This window comes from Bos mutus, chromosome 24 (assembly GCF_027580195.1).
Source record: "Bos mutus isolate GX-2022 chromosome 24, NWIPB_WYAK_1.1, whole genome shotgun sequence".
NCBI lineage: Eukaryota > Metazoa > Chordata > Mammalia > Artiodactyla > Bovidae > Bos > Bos mutus.
The window spans coordinates 25,864,082-25,883,977 of record NC_091640.1 but is presented as its reverse complement, the minus strand read 5'-3'; the positions used below and the strand labels follow the sequence as shown (position 1 = coordinate 25,883,977).

General features: G+C 39.4%; 1 protein-coding gene across 1 annotated transcript in view; it reads left to right on the top strand.

The window, feature by feature from the left end:
* DSG1 (desmoglein 1) overlaps nucleotides 1-13,408 on the top strand; it is a 39,800-nt gene extending 26,392 nt beyond the window's left edge. Inside the window, exons 10-15 of the mRNA XM_005901041.3 lie at nucleotides 1,250-1,389; nucleotides 4,073-4,363; nucleotides 7,044-7,177; nucleotides 7,481-7,553; nucleotides 9,314-9,522; nucleotides 12,389-13,408. Coding sequence (XP_005901103.2) covers nucleotides 1,250-1,389; nucleotides 4,073-4,363; nucleotides 7,044-7,177; nucleotides 7,481-7,553; nucleotides 9,314-9,522; nucleotides 12,389-13,408 — 1,867 coding nt within the window. The remainder of the gene's footprint in view (nucleotides 1-1,249; nucleotides 1,390-4,072; nucleotides 4,364-7,043; nucleotides 7,178-7,480; nucleotides 7,554-9,313; nucleotides 9,523-12,388) is intronic.
* The last annotated feature ends 6,488 nt before the right edge of the window (nucleotides 13,409-19,896 follow it).

Genomic DNA, 19,896 nt, shown 5'->3' with positions numbered 1-19,896 from the left:
TGTAAATGCACTGTGTATATGGGGAGGGGTTGGAAATAGGAAAGGGATGAAAGCCAAGGTCTGAAGAAATAACTTCTTTGGTAAGAGAAAAGTTTAGAGTTAGCAGCAGTCCAGGAAGTCCCAGTATCTGGGTTGTCCAGGACAGTTCTGATGCTACCAAAATCAAGTGAAAATGAGGCTGCAAGTATCAAGGGATTATTCAGACATCCAAGTGGGTGTAATAGACATTCCATCACAAGTGGTTGCTTAATTCTTTTTCTTAAATTTAAATCTCCCTCCATTTCTGAATGTCCTCAGACAAAGTTTCTAATGATTGAAAATTATATCCAGGGGTTACATCTACTGGCAGGAAACATGTTTTAAAATCAAAACCATCACCTCACACCAGTTAGAATGGCCATCATCAAAAAATCTACAAACAATAAACGCTAGAGAGGGTATAGAGAGAAGGGAACCCTCCTACATTCCCTCCTGTTGGTGGGAATGTAAACTGATACAGCCATGATGGAGAACAGTATGGAGATTTCTTTTTTTAAAAATCTAGGAATAAAGCTACCATTTGACCCAGCAATCCCACTACTGGGCACATATCCTGAAAAAACCATAATTCAAAAAGACACATGTACCCTAACATTCACTGCAGCACCATTTACAATAACTAGGGCATGGAAGATGTCCACTCACAGACGAATGGATAAAATGTGGTACACGTATACAATGGAATATTACTCAGCTATAAAAAGGAATGACTGAGTCAGTTCTAGTGAGGTGGATGAACCTAGAGCTTATTATACAGAGTGAAGTCAGAAAGGGAAAAACAAATATTGTATAGTAATGCAAATCTATGGAATCTAGAAAAATGGTACTGATGAGCCTATCTGCAGGCAGGAGTAGAGATACAGACATAGAGAACAGACTTGTGGTCACAGCAGGGGAAGGAGAGGGTGGGACGAATTGAGAGAGAAGCATTGAAACATATGCATTACCATATGTAAAACAGACAGCTAGTGGGAGGTTGCTGTATAACACAGGGAGCTCTGGGAAAGCCTAGAGGGGTGGGATGGGATGGGGGTGGAAGGGAAGTCTAAGAGGGAAGGAACACATGTATACTTAGGGCTGATTCACATTGGATGGCAACAGAAACCAACACAACACTGTAAAGCAATTATCCTTAAAAAAAAAAATCAAAATCAATCTCTCTCTCTCTACATAACTAACATTAATTTGTACCACTGTCTTTCAAAAACAGATACGTAATGGGAAGAAATCCAACTGACTTGCTCGCTATTGACTCAAAAACAGCCATAATTACTTTGAGAAATAAAGTTACTATGGAACAATACAAAATACTTGGGGGAAAATACCAAGGAACAATTCTATCTATAGATGGTAAGAAATCAACTTATTTTTTTCCCTTCTCATGGAATTTATGTATACAGTTATATCATATATACATGGAATTTGTATATACATTCAGAAACTAAAATTTTAATTATTGTATTTTGAAGTACCCTTTTTCCAACAAAAATTTGTATATACATTCAGAAACTAAAATTTTAATTATTGTGTTTTGAAGTACCCTTTTTCCAACAAAAATTATCATACTGGGCATTATAGAATCAAATCCTGAATGATACAAGATACATTATAATTTATGGTTAGGACCGTGAGCTTTGGAATGAAACTGGATTGGTATACTGTACTATCACTTACTAGCTACAGATTTTAGAGAAGTTATTTAACCCATTTATCCCTCAGATTTTTCTTCCATAAAGTGGGACAGTAACATTATGGATTTAGAAGTACTTACGGAGTTATTAAGTGCTTCCCTGGTGGCTCAGACAGTAAAGAATCTGCCTGCAATGTGGGAGACCTGGGTTCGATCCCAGGGTGGGGAAGATCCCCTGGAGAAGGGCATGGCAACCCACTCCAGTACTCTTGCCAGGAGAATTCCATGGACAGAGGAGCCCAGTGAGCTATACAGTCCATGGGGTTGCAAAGAGTCAGACATGACTGAGCAACTAACACTTTCACTTTCAAGGAGTTATTACAGTAAAGCACTAGACAAGTGCTGACTTTCAGTAAATGTTAGTTCCTATTAATGTTGGTAATTGAAAATTTTTAATGATACTGTAAAATTATTTTCAAATAGACACAAAGCTAAGCTAGCTTAACTTTATATGATCCTTAGTTAATGTACAACTTCATGTAAACAATTTGGAATTAGCAAGTTTATTACTTTTCAAGACCAACAGCTTTAAAGTAGGTTAGATCACTAGGAGGAAAGTTCCTCAAAGCTGATTCTAAGCAATATTTGCTGCTTCAGCTTCTCTTTCTTCTTCTGTCTCTTTCTTCTCTTTTTCTTTCAATTGTCTTAAAATGGGATTGACAATTTCCACTTGCTTCACAGATTAAAAAGAAATAAAGGAGCATTTCTTTAAAAGCATTCATTAATTCAGAATTTGTACCAAATTATGCTGGTCTTTTCCACAATCAGTCAAAATAAATGTAGGTTTTATAACGTGTATTACAAATAGAAATGTTTATTCCATCCACAGATAAAGCTTATTTCAGCGCTGAAATTGTCTTAAGCAATTGCTAGTTTACTCCTTTTCTTACACCCAACATCAAGCTTAACTGGACACATGAAGGAGAAATTGAAACTTAAGCTTACTAAAACTGTAGGTTTATGGCAAGTAGGGAACATTACCTTTGTCATTAAAAAATACAGTTTTCTGGGATAAACATTGGATCTGATGATAATAAAAATAACAAAAACAGTAACAATAGAATTATTGTACTCTGATACAACAATAACAATAGAATCAGCTTAGCTTGACTGAAATGACATGGACTTTGACTTCAGATAGATTAGGACGTGGGCTTCTCAGGCGGTGCAGTGGTCAAGAATCTGCTTGCCAACGCAGGAGACTCAAGAGATGTGGGTTCAATCGCTGGGTCAGGAAGACCCCCTGGAGTAGACAGTGGCAACCTGCTCCAGAATTCTTGCCTAGAAAATTCCATGGACAGAGCCTGGTGGGCTACAGTCCATGGGGTTGCGAAGAATCAGACACAACTAGGCATAACACATGCACACATACACACAGACTAGGGTGTAAGCCTATCTCTAGTACCGGCTTTCAGGAATACCTTTATTCATTTACTCAGAAACTATGTATTGAATTCTAACCAAACGTTAGCCATTGTGCCAGATTCTAGAATGACAATGATGAACAAAGCCTGACAACAAATCTTACACCTATAAAATAGAGATAATACAGCTCATGGGGTTGCAAGAGTCTGACACAACTTAGCAACTGAACAACAATAACAATAATAGTAACTTGCTGAAACCAACAGCAAGTGTGGAGCCATTAAGCTGAAACAAATCACAAATATCTCTCCTCTCATGTTTAGCCAACAAAGACAATAATTTACCGAAACTTCGAAGGACAAGAAGAAAGCAAATTTGGAATATCTGATAGTAAAACAAAAGTTCTTCACCTATTTAATAATGAAAATCCGCCCCCCACCTCCAATGGTGCCAAATTCTCCCTCCTATGAGTTGTTTGAACGGACAGTTGTGAGTTTGAGGATATGAAGTTTTATCTGTAGGTGATGTCTATACAAATGACAGACCAACCTGCTCAAAGTCTGCTGGTTTTGTCAGCCTATAAAAGGAAAAAACAAGAGCTGAAGATGAAAGACAGTAAAACAGCAAACAAAATACGGAGAAGTGTGCAACACGCAGCCTAGAAATGTCTCCACACTGGCTTATAACACACTGCTGACCAACACATAACGTGACGTGTTGTGTGTATGTTTCTCAACACATGTTTCTTAACACATGTTTCTTTATTGTGTATGTTTTTTCTCAAGCACTAATATTTACTCGTAATGCTTTCATTTAAAAACTGAGTCGCAGACAAAAGACAATATGGGGGGTTATTGAACTGGTAGGAATTAAGGCACTGAAATAAGTGTTTATGCAAAGAGAAAATAGGTTCGTATCGTCCAACAATTATTAAACCAAATGTATAAAATATTTCTTTCATTCTAAACTTTGTTACAGATGCTCTTCAAAGAACTTGTACTGGTACAATTGTTATTAACCTTGAAAATGGTGGCTGGAAAACCGAACGTCCAAATGTAAATGGAAGTACTACCTCTGCATATGGCCTTACTTCCGGAGGTGTTACCACTAATGGCTACACAACTGGTGGTGGTGTTGGCACAAATACTCTTGCTGTTGGCACAAATGATTATGGTGTAGGAACTGGTGTTTATCAGCCACTAGGAGATAATGTACATTTTGGTCCTGCTGGCATTGGACTACTCATCATGGGATTCTTGGTCCTAGGATGTAAGTATTTGAACAGTTCTGTTTTTATGTGTCCCTCCAAAAAAACTAGGGAGGAAATTAGTTTTCTGTCCCTTTGATGAAATATATTCTATACATTCTTATTTTGTGCAATTATCAAGAAATTTCTATGTTTGGTGTTGGGTTTATGACATGAAAAAAAAATCAGTTTGATTTCTTAGAGTTCAGTGAGGATAAAAACTATTTTGCATCGAGTCTCAATGTAATAGGGAAGTACCGTAACAGGCTTCCCTGGTGGCTCAGTTGGTTAAGAATTCACCTGCAATGCAGGAGACTGCCTGAAATGCAAGAGACTTGAGTTTGATCCCTGTGGGGGGAAGATTCTCTGGGGAAGGAAACGGCAACCCACTCCAGTATTCTGGTCTGGGAAATTCCATGGACAGAGGAGCATGGTGGGCTATAGTCTATGGGGTTACAACAGTTGAACACAGCAACTAAACCACCACCAACCACCACCATAACAGACAGATTCAAATTGCTGTTTGAGTGAAGAAGACAGTAAGAAACAATTGATTGAAACAATCAGAAAAGGCTACATAGAACAAGTAAACTCTGAGTTGGGTTTTAACAGATGAATAGGAACTATCCTACTGGACAAGAAAAGGAGAACACAATACAAGAAGAAGAAAAAAAAATCCATGTGCACAGTCCCAAAAGAATGAGAGTGCAAGTAACTGCAATAAAGGACTCCATCAGAGAAGAAATAAAGGATGTGTCTGACAGTGTGATGAGAGTTGAGACTACAAACACAGGCAGGGGTTGACCTTGAGGGCACTTTATCTCACTTCAGTTCAGTCGCTCAGTTGTGTCAGACTCTTTGCAGCCCCATGAAGTTCAGCATGCCACGCTTCCCTGTCCATCACCAACTCCCGCAGCTTGCTCTAAACTCATGTCCATCGAGTTGGTGATGCCATTCCGCCATCTCATCCTCTATTGTCCCCATTTCCTCCTGCCTTCAATCCTTCCCAGCATCAGGGTCTTTTCCAGTGAGTCAGTTCTTCGCATCAGGTGGCCAGAGTATTGGAGCTTCAGCTTCAGCATCAGTCCTTCAAATGAATATTCAGGACTGAGTTCCTTTAGGATTGACTGGTTGGATCTCCTTGCAGTCCACGGGACTCTCAAGAGTCTTCTCCAACACCACAGTTCAAAAGCTATGCTAAAGCTGCACAGTCTAAGAAAAGAAGAACCAAAGAAAAGAAGGGGTAAACTCCAGCTTCTAAATTCAATTGTCTGAGTCTTTCCAAGGTTACCCAACTTTTCTGAGCCTTGCTTTTTTTTTTTAGTATATATTTTTTAATTTTTATTTTTTAAATTATGAAGGTATGATAACACATTTATAGGAGACTTGGAAAACACAGAACAGAGTTACACATAGTTCCACTATATATTACAATATTTTTAAGTAGATAAGTTAAGATTTTTATTTGGAGTTTCAATATCAAACTCCCTGGGCCTTGCTTTTGCCTTCTATGAAATCATAAGACTTACTTCACAACACACTTTGATAATGAAAAAGAAGTATCACACACGGGAGCTTTTAGAAGTAGACCACAGGCTTCTCTGGTGGCTTAGTGGTAAAGAATCTGCCTGCCAATGCAGGAGACATGGGTTCAAGCCCTGATCCGGGAAGATCTCACATACTCCCGAGACACTAAGCCTACGCACCACAGCTATTGATTCTGTTCTCCAGTGCCTAGGAGCTTCAGCTACTGAGTCCACAAGCCACAACTACTGCAGCCTGTGGGCCTAGGCGTGTGTTCAGCCACAAGAGAAGCCACAGCAGTGAAAAGCCCACATGCCACAACTAAAGAGTAGCCCCCAACTGTCACAACCGGAGAAAAGCCCACGTGTGCAGCAACAAAAAACCCAGCACAGCCAAAAATAATAAAATAATTAAGCAAATAAATTTAAAAAAATTTTTAAAGAGAGAAACAGACTACATCCTGCGGTCACTAGAGAGGACCTGGAGAAGGCAATGGCACCCCACTCCAGTACTCTTGCCTGGAAAATTCCAAGGACGGAGGAGCCTGGTAGGCTGCAGTCCATGGGGTCGCTAAGAGTCGGACATGACTGAGCAACTTCCCTTTCACTTTCCACTTTCACGCATTGGAGAAGGAAATGGCAGCCCACTCCAGTGTTCTTGCCTGGAGAATCCCAGGGATGGGGGGGCCTGGTGGGCTTCTGTCTATGGGGTTGCACAGAGTCAGACACAACTGAAGTGACTTAACAGCAGCAGCAGAGAGGACCTAGTCAAGGATCTAGATATGAGGGTATAATGTTCAATGGATTCTCCAAGAGGTCTTTTAACATTGCTTTAGATGATCACAGAGTGGAGATGAGCCAAATGTTACAACCTCTGAGAAATATTTCTCCTTTAATACTTCCCTAAGTAATGACAGGGGGAAAAAAAACTCATCTGTTTTAATAGTATAATAGCATCTGTAATCAGAATATTCTGTAACAAGTAAAAATTGACTGCAGTCTGAAGCTGACACTGATTTTGGTATCTCACCAATATTCAGCTTGTTTTCTGAAACTTTCATAATTATGTTAGAATCAAGTGGAGTTAAATTAGGGATTCAAATTTAATCATAAGGGTAGGTCGTTTTGTTTTAGTGTGGTCCCACTGTTAATTCCAATATTCCTGTCTTTTCCCCACCAGTGGTCCCCTTCTTGCTGATGTGCTGTGACTGTGGAGGTGCCCCTGGCGGCGGGGCTGCCTTTGAGCCTGTTCCTGAATGTTCCGACGGAGCAATTCACTCGTGGGCAGTGGAAGGTGCACAGGCCGATCCTGGGGTAAGTGCTCATCAATAACAGGTGGCCCCTTCACAGGCTTCAAAACTCTTGAACCAAGACACAGGGAATCACTCACAGTCTAGACTGTTCTTTGTTCTGAGAGAGCCAAAAGGGAGAACCAAGAGAAATCCAAGGTGCATCAAAATTGGATGACAGTAACCAAGAAAGCCTTTCTCAATAAGGTTCACATTGCTTTTAGTTTTGTTTTTTTTTAATGTCTCAGATAATTTGAGAACAAGCCCACTGTATAATCACTGAAAGAAAAGAATCATTACAAATGGGAAAATGTTTCCTGTCCTTTAGGTTCTGGCCAATAGTGCTGTACCATGCATACCAGCCACTAATGCAAATGTAATTGAGTATGTTGACAACTCAGGTAAGAAAAATTTTTTTAAAGTTTTAACAATTCAATTACTAAGAAGGAACTCTGCTCTCTGTCTTTGTATACCTTACTATTTCCCAACCGTCTTATCTTTACAATTGTTCCTATCATTCTTTTTTAGATGACTAATTTGCAAATTAAATGATAAAGAAAAACCTACAGTAATTATTATTCCTTTAAGTTGGTATTTTTTAAAATCTTCCATAATCATCAGAAAGTACACAGGTGATGATTGGGATTTCTGTTAAATAGAGAAGTACAAAAGTCAATTTCGGTTGAGATTTTTTTGTTTAATAGAGCAATTGTTATTCATTAAAAACTACTCATTTGAACTTAAAAATAACCCTATTAAATAGATGTATGCTCATTTATTGAGGCTAGCCTCTGCCTCTACAATTCACAAAATCAGTCTAATGAAAAGAGCAATTAATTTTAAAAACTCATATTTTGAAAATAATTGTACCATCTTGCTTCTTTTCAAGGTAAATAAATATTACCGATTCTATTTTTTTCAGTCTTTTTCAAACTTGTGATCATGACCTGTCCACTTTGAACTCTTCAAAATGGAAAAGACATAGAATGTTTATAACTTACAGAACTGGACCACATTCAAAAGGCGGGAGATGCTAGTCTAAACTTCTTTCTCCCCCTGAGGCATCTATTTTTGTTAATGACACCAACACCTTCCACCTCAAAAGCAGAAACTCATTGTTGACTCTCACAGCTTCCTATTCATTGACACCCAATCAGTTCTCAAGACTTGACAAATCTTCAAATCCACAAGGATTTATTTATGCATGTATTCCCTTATTAAGTCTACAAACCTTGAACAAAGCACAGTGAACAGCAGCAGAATAAGAAGTATGAAATGCTGTACCTAAACTGAACAGCTTTAAAATATGAAAGCCATAGGACTGTTCCATTGTCAACATTCTCTGTCCATGGCACTTGCATAGTCTGGCCACCCTTTTATCTCATCTATATGGAATACTATAACAGACTTCTACTCACCCCTCACATTCAAATGCAAATCCCAGAGTCTCCATGTAAACCTGTTCCCTCGCCATAGCCATGTTTTCTTCTCTGAAAGCTTTGGAGTGCCTGTGCTAGAGTCTAATATATATATACACCGAGTATTCTCATACTTTTTCTTTAACTTTTAGAATTTGGGTATTTTCCTCCAATTTGAAATCAAACTCTCTAAGGTATAGATAGGGTTTTGTAACCTCTAGGGAGCCCCCTTATCCCAGCACAACATATAGTAACTTCTCAACAAATGATGGGCTTCCCTGGTAGCTCAGACAGTAAAAAATTCCGCCTGCAGTGCAGGAAACCCGGGTTCGTTCCCTAAGTTGGGAAAATCCACTGGAGAAGGTATAGCTTACCCACTCCAGTAGTCTTGCCTGGAGAATTCCATGGACAGAGGAGACTGGTGGGCTACAGTTCATGGGGTCGCAAAGAGTCAGACATGACTGACTAACTAACACACATAACAGACAACAAATAATTAGTGAATTAACAAATTGGTTAATAATATTATTTTGAACTCAATATCATATTTATAATCTCCGTTCTTTATGTGTTACCTTCATTTTATTTCTTTGCTCGCTCACCACTGCATACCTGAATGAAGAAATTATACATTAGAGTAAGTTGTTAATTTTTAGTTTACAATACGCTAGAGAAAATATAGTTTACTGGATTTAAAATATAGTTTACTGGAAAGTAAAATTTAATTTGATTAACACTTTTAGGAGTTTACACAAATGAGTATGGTGCCAGAGAAATGCAAGATCTGGGAGGAGGAGAAAGAACGACAGGATTTGAACTAACAGATGGAGTTAAAATGTCAGGAGGACCTGAGATATGTCAAGAATATCCTGGAACACTAAGAAGAAATTCTATGAGGGAATGTAGAGAAGGAGGGCTGAATATGAACTTCATGGAAAGTTACTTCTGCCAGGTAAGCTCTCTGTCCCCATGCCTTCTCTCCATCCTGCACCCATATCTTTACCCCACGCTCAGCAACTCAGTCATGCCCAACTCTACGACCCTTTGGACTATAACCCACCAGGTTCCTCTGTCCAAGGGATTTTTCAGGCAAGAGTACTGGAGTGGGTTGCTATTTCCTCCTACAGGGATTTCCAACCCATCTCCTGTGTCTCCTGCATGGCAGGTGGATGCTCCATCGCTGAGCCATCAAGAAAGCCCCATCTCTACCCTAGACCCACACTGTTTTCAACAAGGTTATGGTGGGCATCTCCTAACAAGGTTTCTAGCCTCTGGTCTTTAGATACAGATGCTGGCAATCTATATTCCAATTGAATAACATTTCTAAAACTCTGACTTGAGCACTTTGAAAGTGAAGGTGAAAGTGAAGTCGCTCAGCCGTGTCCGACTCTTTGCGACCCCATGGACTGTAGCCTACCAGGCTCCTCTCTCCATGGGATTCTCCAGGCAAGAATACTGGAGTGGGTTGCCATTTCCTTCTCCAGGGGATCTTCCCAACCCAGGGATCAAACCCCGGCTTCCCACATTCCAGGCAGACGCTTTAACCTCTGAGCCACCAGGGAGCACTTTTCTCCCCTGCTTTCAAACAGCCAGTGGCTCCCAGCTCTGTTTTGTTTGTGGAATAAAATCCAAAATTCCTTCACATAGCCATTAACCAACTGACCTCTTTCCTCACACCCCCAGTTACTCCTTACCAACAACCCCACTTGCCAAGCACCTCTGCCTTATTCACACTGATCCACTCCCCTTCATGTCTTTTTTCATGCTGTGCTCGTCCTGGAATGCTTCTGTCTGATCATCTCTCTTACCAACCCCCACTCATCTTTCAATCCACTTTAAACATTTCCACCTTTCTGAAATTGTTAACTGTTTATCCTCTCATCCAAAATAGGATTGATGTTTCTGTATGTGTATTTCTGTAGCACTTTGTACGTTTTATGTAACGTTCCATTGCTAGAATCTGTTAGTCACATGCCCATGTCCATACATGCTCTACATTATGTTGCTGGTACCTGGCTCAGTTTCAAGCACAGAATAAAGGAGTAAAGGAAAGAGTAAAGGAAATTTTAAAAAGGGGATTTATATATATATATATAATATATATATATATATATAAACACATATAACTGATTCCCTTTGCTATACAGCTGAAACTAACAAAGCACTGTAAAGCAACAATACTCCAATAAAATATTTTTTAAGAAAGCGTAGGCCCAAGAGCCATAGTACACTTCTAGGACATTCTAAGAACCAGAAAGAATTAATTTTGCTATCTCCAGGTAGAGACAGAATTTCCCTTAGTTATACTTCATAGGACACTTAAACCTTCAAAAATTTCTTACCTCTGAGATTGTCTCTCATACATTTATGTCCTTATACATCCTGCCCTAAAACACCTTCATTAACTCTCCTAATCAGAAAAACAGTGAAAAAGTCACTCAGTCGTGTCTGACTCTATGCGACCCCATGGGTTGTAGTCTGCCAGGCTCCTTCTCCAGGGAATCTTCCCGACCCAGGGATCAAACCCAGTGGCTGATATTTTGAACTGAAATACCAGTAAAACTCTTTCAAATAGTAGCAAATAATAAGAGGACTGTTGCTGAAATCCATAGGCAGACTTCTTATCCATGTCCCTACACATGAATATTATTTTCATGAAAAGTACAATTTCTGCCTCAAAACTTTTGCACTTGTAGCTCCTTCTGTCCAGAACCCTCTCTCTCTGCTTTACTCTCCCAGTGACTTTACTCCAGTTTCTGAACAAACATCACTTTATGAGATGCTTTCCCTGACACTCTGTCTGAAAGAGAAACCCTATCTCTCTCTATTCCTTTACTCTGCACCTTCTGACAGATACTTTTATGTGTTATTTTCTGGTTCATCCTACTGAAATGTAAGCCCTATGAGAAAGGGACTTTACCTGGTTTTGCTCATTACTTTATTGCCAACTTCCTAATTGAGTGTCTGGCAAACAGTAAGGACTCAAAACATAATTTTGAATTGACATGGCACAATGAGTTGGTTTGCTAGGTGTTTCTGATTAACCTGAAAGTTTGCAATCCAATATTGCAGACAAGAGAGATGAGATAAAAGCACACACATCTGTGGGCTTTCACTTTGACTTGACAGAGGTTTCATTTTTAAGAATTGTCTTTGGTCACCTTCAATTTTGAACCTCAAAGTAGCATAGACCCAGTGTCAAATTCTCCTCTTATCTTGCTTTAAAAACCACATTGAAATAAATCACCATATTCACTTCATCTGAAGGAAGACAAGTACAATCCCGAATGAACCCAAATCAACTATAAACTGTGTCTTTTAAACAAATCAAAAAAACACACAATTCTGGCATACTTTAGGTTCTGTGTTTGTAAGTATGTCCTTCTAACTTGGTTGCAAAACAATTTATGTGATTCTTTTCATGATTTTGTGTCCAAAGTGCACCAACATGAAAAAGTCCATCTAAATAAATATCAAAATATATTATCAAAATTACAGTTAATTTCTAACCAAACTCTTTCAAGTAATTACATAATAACTTCTAAAGAGTCTGTGGAGAAGGAAATGGCAGCCCACTCCAGTATCCTTGCCTGGAAAATCCCATGGAGAGAGGAACCTGGTGGGCTACAGTCCATGGGGTTGCAAAGAGTCAGAAACGACTCAGCAACTAAACAACAAGAGTGTCTGGAAGACGTTAGAATTTTGCTTTATGTGTAGTTTTCTGGTAAAGCCCTGGAAGAAGAAATAATGATAAAGACCTCTATTACTGTTAAAAAATGTATTCATCATTCCATTTTCTCTTTCGCCTACAAATTCAGAAAGCATATGCTTATGCGGATGAAGACGAAGGACGCCCATCCAATGACTGTCTGCTCATCTACGATATTGAGGGTGCAGGCTCCCCTGCGGGCTCTGTGGGCTGTTGTAGCTTCATTGGAGAAGACTTGGATGACACCTTCTTGGATACACTGGGGCCGAAGTTTAAGAAGTTGGCAGACATCAGCCTGGGAAAAGACGTTGAACCATTTCCAGACTCTGATCCCTCTTGGCCACCTAAGAGCACTGAGCCGGTCTGCCCTCCGCAGGGAACAGAGCCCACTGGTGGTGGACACCCACCCATCTCCCCACGTTTCGGCACCACCACCGTCATCTCTGAGAACACCTACCCCTCGGGACCTGGGGTACAGCACCCTACGCCGATTCCTGATCCTCTGGGCTATGGTAATGTCACCGTGACCGAGTCTTACACCTCCTCCGGCACTCTGAAGCCCTCTGTCCACATTCACGATAACCGACACGCATCAAACGTGGTGGTGACAGAGCGGGTAGTCGGTCCAATCTCCGGTGCCGACTTGCAGGGGATGCTAGAGATGCCTGACTTGAGAGACGGGTCAAACGTGATAGTGACAGAAAGGGTAATAGCACCAAGTTCAAGTCTGCCCACCACTCTGACCATCCCTGATCCTAGGCAGTCTTCCAATGTAGTAGTGACGGAAAGAGTGATCCAGCCAACTTCCGGCATAGTGGGCAATCTGAGCATGCACCCTGAGTTATCAAACACCCACAACGTGATTGTGACGGAGAGGGTAGTTTCCGGCTCCGGCATCACGGGCAGCAGCAGCCTGCTGGGCAGTGCAGGTGGAGGAAGTGGTGGTGGCATCGGGCTGGGCAGCCTAGGAGGTGGCGGGGGCCTGAGTAGCAGCCTAGGGGGCGCAGCCACCATCGGCCACTTGAGGGGTTCCGCTGAGCATCACTTTAGCAACACCCTCGGTTCCGCCTCCCCTACCACAACCCGGAGTCGAATCACAAAGTACAGTACAGTTCAATATACCAAGTAGCCAGGGACCCCAGCATGCTTTTTTCACCGTCATTGTGATTTAGGTTTAATTCCCATCACCACAAAACTAACAATGTGATTTAGGATGCACAGCCACGTGCTAAGAAAATTGTGGCACAAAGTGAGACACCACAGTGAGAAAAAATCGATGGAAACAGTGCCGTTGGGCAAGAGCTCTCCTGAGCCTTTATAACTTTTTTTTGTATATTAATACTAAGGCAATCATGACCATGAACTAAAACTTGAGACAGGGGCTTCTTTGTGCCTGTAGGGTCTTCTGTGCTTTTGTGTGGCCTCTAGTGTTTCTCCAGCACGTGGAACAAAACACTGATCTTAAGATGGCAATGGTCATCATTCTTCTTGCTTGGTTTTGAAATTTCATATAGCTCAGGCAATATTTTAAAAAAACTAAACATGCAATATACACTCAAGTATGTGGGAAGAATTTGAAATGTGCCCCAAATGCCTGGTCTGGTCAGTGTCACAGATGATATAAATAAAAACTCAACCACATATTTAGACCAGGGTTAACCATTAAAGAGGGCTTCCCTCATAGCTCAGTGGGTGAAGCATCTGCCTACAATGCAGGAGGCCCAGGTTCGATCCTGGGTCAGGAAGAGCCCCAGAGAAGGGAATGGCAACCCACTCCAGTATTCTTGCCTGGAAAAATCCCATGGACAGAGGAGACTGGTGAGCTATAGCCCATGGGGTCGCAAAGAGTCTGACACAACTGAGCTACTAACACTTTCACTTTAACCATTAAAGAGTAAAAACCTGGCTACACATCCAAGTCCACAAGCGACCAACCACTCCCACCTTAAAAACGGCGCTAGATGAAACAAACCTCAAATTAGGAAATGTTTCCTGGGAGGGAAATTCCCTAAGAGAGTGGCAACAGAGTGAGACTGACTAGGGGTGAGCTGGCGATGTGTGAGCCTCGATCCTGCGCTGGAGCTTCAGCTACAGTTCCTATGGAGTCAAGGACTTCTCTGATTCTAGTTTGTGTTTAGTGGTAGATGCAATAGTGATGAATATTGTATACTGGTGAGGTTGCAGGGTATCACACTTGTTTCTCCCTTTACCACTGTGGCTCTGACCTAATAAAGGAGAACCTACCAGGTGTACTTCTCTGACTGAAGCAAGTAACACCTGACACGGTTGTCATCACTAGTGGTAAATTATCTTCCAAAGAAGCAGATGGGAACCGCATTGCATTTTCAGATTGTGTTTTTAGTGTTATTCCTTTATATTTGCAGCTCTTTATTACACATTTTCTAAGTTAAAAAAAAGGATTTGGGATGAGCTGTGAGAAAAAGCCTGCAGTATAGTTATGCTTTGGGGAGATTATTTGAAAGGGATCTAAAAAAATTGTTTTTAGAAAATGTAAAATGTTTAATGGGGGGAGCTAGAATGTTTCAGTAAATTAATACCATACTGTTGTTTTTAACTGAGTTTCGTACTTTTTAAAACAACCCTCTGCTGCTATTTTGAAGAGGTCAACTAGGAACTTTTAACAGAGTTGATGATATTGTGTTAACATGAGTGAAGTTGTACTAGACAAACCATTTTCTTATTCTATTCCACCCTCAAACTGAATTTTCTCGCTAGCCTAAATTTTCCATTCCTGATTTGTCATAAGCTCTTGGATTATCTATGCTCCAATTTATAGTTTCCAAATTATATATTATATTTTTATAACTTCAAAATTTTAGTAATGTGCTATTTATGGTAAGTCATTTCTGTGAATTTGCTATATAGTGTTACCTGGTTAAAAAAATCTCTGAATACAATCAAAGCATTCTTAGAGGTAAATTTACTATTGTATGGTAGAGGCATTTTTTTCTTTTTTCTAAATTCAATGTTAATATGTGCTCACTAATGTGAAACTAGATATGACAAAAATCTTTTAAGGATTAGCCTGCCCCAATTACTCAATTTTCTAGAGTGTCATAAGATCAAAGAATAGTTATTGGACTTTCAACACTTGTCAAAGGGGGATTGTGAGTGAATTATTTTACCCAGAGCTATTTTGCTCTATGTTACAGCAAATGATATCAATATTTTCAAATCTACAATATACATCTTATATTGACTCTGTAGACTATGTAAAATTTTGATAGTCTTAGGCTGCAGTCCATGGGGTCGCTAAGAGTCGGACACGACTGAGTGACTTCACTTTCACTTTTCACTTCCATGCATTGGAGAAGGAAATGGCAACCCACTCCAGTGTTCTTGCCTGGAGAATCCCAGGGACAGGGAAGCCTAGTGGGCTTCCGTCTATGGGGTCACACAGAGTCGGACACGACTGAAGCGACTTAGCACCAGCAGCAGCCGCAGCAGCATGCCAAAATGCAGAGATGTAAATAAAATCATTCACAGAGAGTCTTTCTTTTATTTCTCTCATTTAGAGGTTCCATTAATAATGGGTAATCTTTCCAGAAATAAAGCATACTTGAGTATGCCTATATCCAGGAGTTTGAAGAAATAAAAATAATTATTAATTAATTGCTAGTATTTGTCACTTTGATATGACATATCATACAGAAGTATTTTCTTAAGACTTCTGATATCTTCCAGAGGCATTTTTTAGATAGTCTAACAAATGCCAGAGTGACTATCTTTAATAACTATTGTTATTAAGATCCATTAGTTACATAAAATCATGGGAGATACAAGAGAAAAATGGCAGTATTAGTCATCAATCTTCCTAGGAAGATAATTTCAAAATAAAAATTTTTTTTCAGGATTACACATTGATGTTCTAATTCTTTATCCCTAAATTTTAAAATTATCTTTTTAAGACAGCAACCATTCTAAGTCATTTAAAGTCAGGTAATTTTTTTTAAATGATCAGTCTTTAGGAAGAATTTAATCCTTCTCTTTAAATGCTTTACTCTAATCCATATACCTTATATCATTCCATAGATGTAAAGATATGAAAATATCTTTATAAATGAATAGTTATATTTCAAATCCATATTGCAAGCTGAGTCTCAGATCAGCTTGCTCCTAACAAAAGAGAAGGAAGAAAGAGTTATTTATATGTTATGTATATATAGTTTGAAAATAAAGTGTTTAATATTTACAAAACATCCTACTCTCCAAAGATGTAGTCCTCAGGGACAAAAATTAGTGTACTACAAATACTTTATTATTTAATATCAATCAAAATACCATTTTGAGCTAATTTTGACACTGAATTTCAAATATATCTGCTAGGTAGTATTAGCTTGCCTGATATAATGATACTTGCACTGAAAAATTTATAGAAAAAGTATCTATTTGGGGTCATTTATAGGCCTTCATCTGCACATCTGCTCTACATTTTTGTATAAAGTTTTTAGCCTCATAATCTTTATTCAATGTACTATTCTGACACAATTTTAATTATATAGCTTCAAAAATTACATATTCACTCTGTATGTTTCCAGTTACTACATACACAATTCATTTCTAAGTTTATACCAATATTTGAATGTTAGTCAGAGTATAACATATATGACAGCCTTTGACTTTAGCAGGAGTTTAAAGGTGTCGTAATCTTGGCTAAAACGGCCCTCACTTTTTCAGAAAAACATATGAAACCCAGAACAAACTTCTGAAGGTATTGCCACATTTCCTCATGCCTATTTAATCAATTCTAACTTTTGAGGGACTCCTGGTGTTTGTAAGACTTACTTCACATTGTATTAGAATACACGGGTCCGTGAAAGAGAATCTGTCTTCCAGTTCTAAGTTATTCAAATCCTGTTAGGATGAAAGCATAAGTGAATCAATCTATTCTCCATCAAATAATTTTAAAACAATGAATAAGCTATTGTTTAGTTGTCTACATTCCTCCATTTTGTTATATTTGAATTACTAAACACTTTATCATCAAACTGTACGTAGTCTAACTTATTTTTCTTTTGCTATTTTACAACTAGTTTTAAACTCTAATATTCATCTTGGGTGATGTTTACAACAAGGTGCTTTTCTTCCATTTTCAGTATAAATGTTTTGGGATTATTTGGGTCCTAATTCCTTGCATGGTCATCTGTTGGCTATTTTAAGTTGGTTTGTAATTTCTAAAGAGTTATGTTTACAGCAATAAAATGATTCATATGCCTTCATTATCTTTTCTGAATTGCAAGGTGGGGATGGGTTTCAACATATAAAGAATAATTAGGAGTTATCAAATCTAGTTATAATTTTCAGTCCATATAAGGGAAGAAATCATTTTATTTTCACACTGTTAAAATTTTTTATTTTTGATTTCCTAATTCATTTCATCTCATGTTTACTGAGGAACCCTCTCTCTAGAACGCTACTCAGTTATGTCAGAACACAGCCTTAAGCAGCCTCATGTAAATAAGTCAATGATCAATAATGCATTTTAAGCTTTTATTTGATACTTTTAGCATCTTTATGTTTTCACCTTTTTCTCTTTCATACTCTGATTTTTTTTGTTACACCAGCATTTTATATCTTTTAAGTGGATTTTCTTATTTACCTTTAAAATCATGCCTTTATTATCATATCATCATCTTTTTGCTCTCCAATGCCACTTTCAGAACATTATCATCTTCATCATTATCATATTCCCCTTTTCAGACATATGGGATCTGCTTATCTCCCCCTCCCTCTCTTCTTCTTGTGCTATTTTACCAACCTCTTTATAACATTCCCACTTTTACTACAGACTCTTGTACTCTGGCCCACTGTCTTCTGTGGCTTCTCCAACTCCATGGATGAGGCACTCGGTACCCCACATTCTCAGCTCCTACACCTCCATTCCCCCAGTTTCCTCAACCACTTGCTTCCTCATCATAACCCAGCATGGCAGGACCTCAAATGCGTCTCTTTCAATTTCTCCTTATCCTTCCAGCTCACTTGCTGACAAATTCCGATTGTTGCACTTCCTCTACTTCATTACTCTTTGGACTCCCACCACTTTCTCAGCATCTGTCAGCTTCACTTCCCTCCTTGTCTATCTAGGCACAGGGCATTTCAGGCCGAGGGGACAACAAAATTGCAAGCATTCTGAGGTAGGCATGTGGCTTGGGGGATTCAAGAAAGAAGAAGAGACCTACATGTGGAGTGAAAGAAGGAAATGAGAAATGAAGTCTGAGAGGTACCAGGGGTGGGATGGAGTTTGACCTCTCAGGTCATTGTAAGAATTCTCACTTACTCAGTGACATGGAGAGCCACTGGAAAGCCTGGACAGAGGAATACTCTGATCAGGCTTGTATTTTCAAAAGATCACCTGTTGCTACCTCTTCCGTGCGCACACGTGTGCTAAGTTGCTTCAGTTTTGCCCACTCTTTGTGACCCCATGGAGTCCTATTACCTGGTTTGACCATACAATTTGGTAGCAAAACAAGTGACGAAAATAAACCAAAAGCCCCAAACAGTTTAACAGCAACATGCAAAAAGAAACTGGAAAAGGGGCACTGAGCAATAAGTTAAAATCCCACTATAAAGTATCTTGAAAGAACTCAAGCATAATAAATATAAATGGAGAATATTGGCCAAAAATTTTGAACAGATGCCAGTTTCTCAGCATGGACTTGGTGACTGAGCTCAAATAATTCAAACTCCAGCTGACTCTGGGAGGCTTACTTTTTCTAGTTTTACAAACAAAGCTTAATTATGCCAGACTTGGGATATTCCGGTCTGCTCTGTGCCTGTGTCTTAGCCATCCTTATGTAAAGCCTAGGGACGAAATCCCCGGCCTCTAGAGCTTTCCTGCAACTGCTCAAAATCTCAGGCTATAATTTTTATCAAAGTTCTTATCTGGGACTTTCCTGTGGCCCAGTGGTTAAGAATCTGCCTACTAATGCAGGGGACATGGGTTCAATCCCTGGTCCAAGAAGATCCCACATGCCATGGTGCAACTAAGCCAGAGAGCCACAACTACTAAAGCCCATGCACCTGGAGCCCACACTCCACAGCAAAAGAAGCCACTGCCATGAGAAGCCGAGCACTGCAACTAAAGAAAGCCCAAACTAGAGAAAGCCCGTAGCAACGAAGCCATAAATATATAAATAAATAAAAGTTTCTATCCAGTTGGACCCAGAATGTAATTGGTCACATTTTTCAAAGGAAACTACTTTGCTGCATTCAAATTAATAGATATCTCTTTCCAAATGTATGCCTGTTTTCTGCTTGATAAATGATTCCCCCAGGCTTCTTGTTTATTTTAATCACATTTTCAATTGGTTTCACCCAGAATAGACCCTAAGATAGGATGTGAGGGTAATGTGGAGGGAAAGGATGGAGAGGAAGGAACCACAGGTAGTAAATGGTGAGATGAAAGAGGGGAGGGAAAGCAGGCAATAAAAGCCAGGGATCATCATGGACAACTGAAGCCCAGCACTTCTGGGAGGGAAAATCCCTCCTGGGGAAAACCCTGGGAGCTGGCGTGGTACTTGCACCATAAAGATAAACTATCCTGGGAATGAGGGCAATATATGCAGAGGGTATAATATATGCAGAAAGGATCTGTCA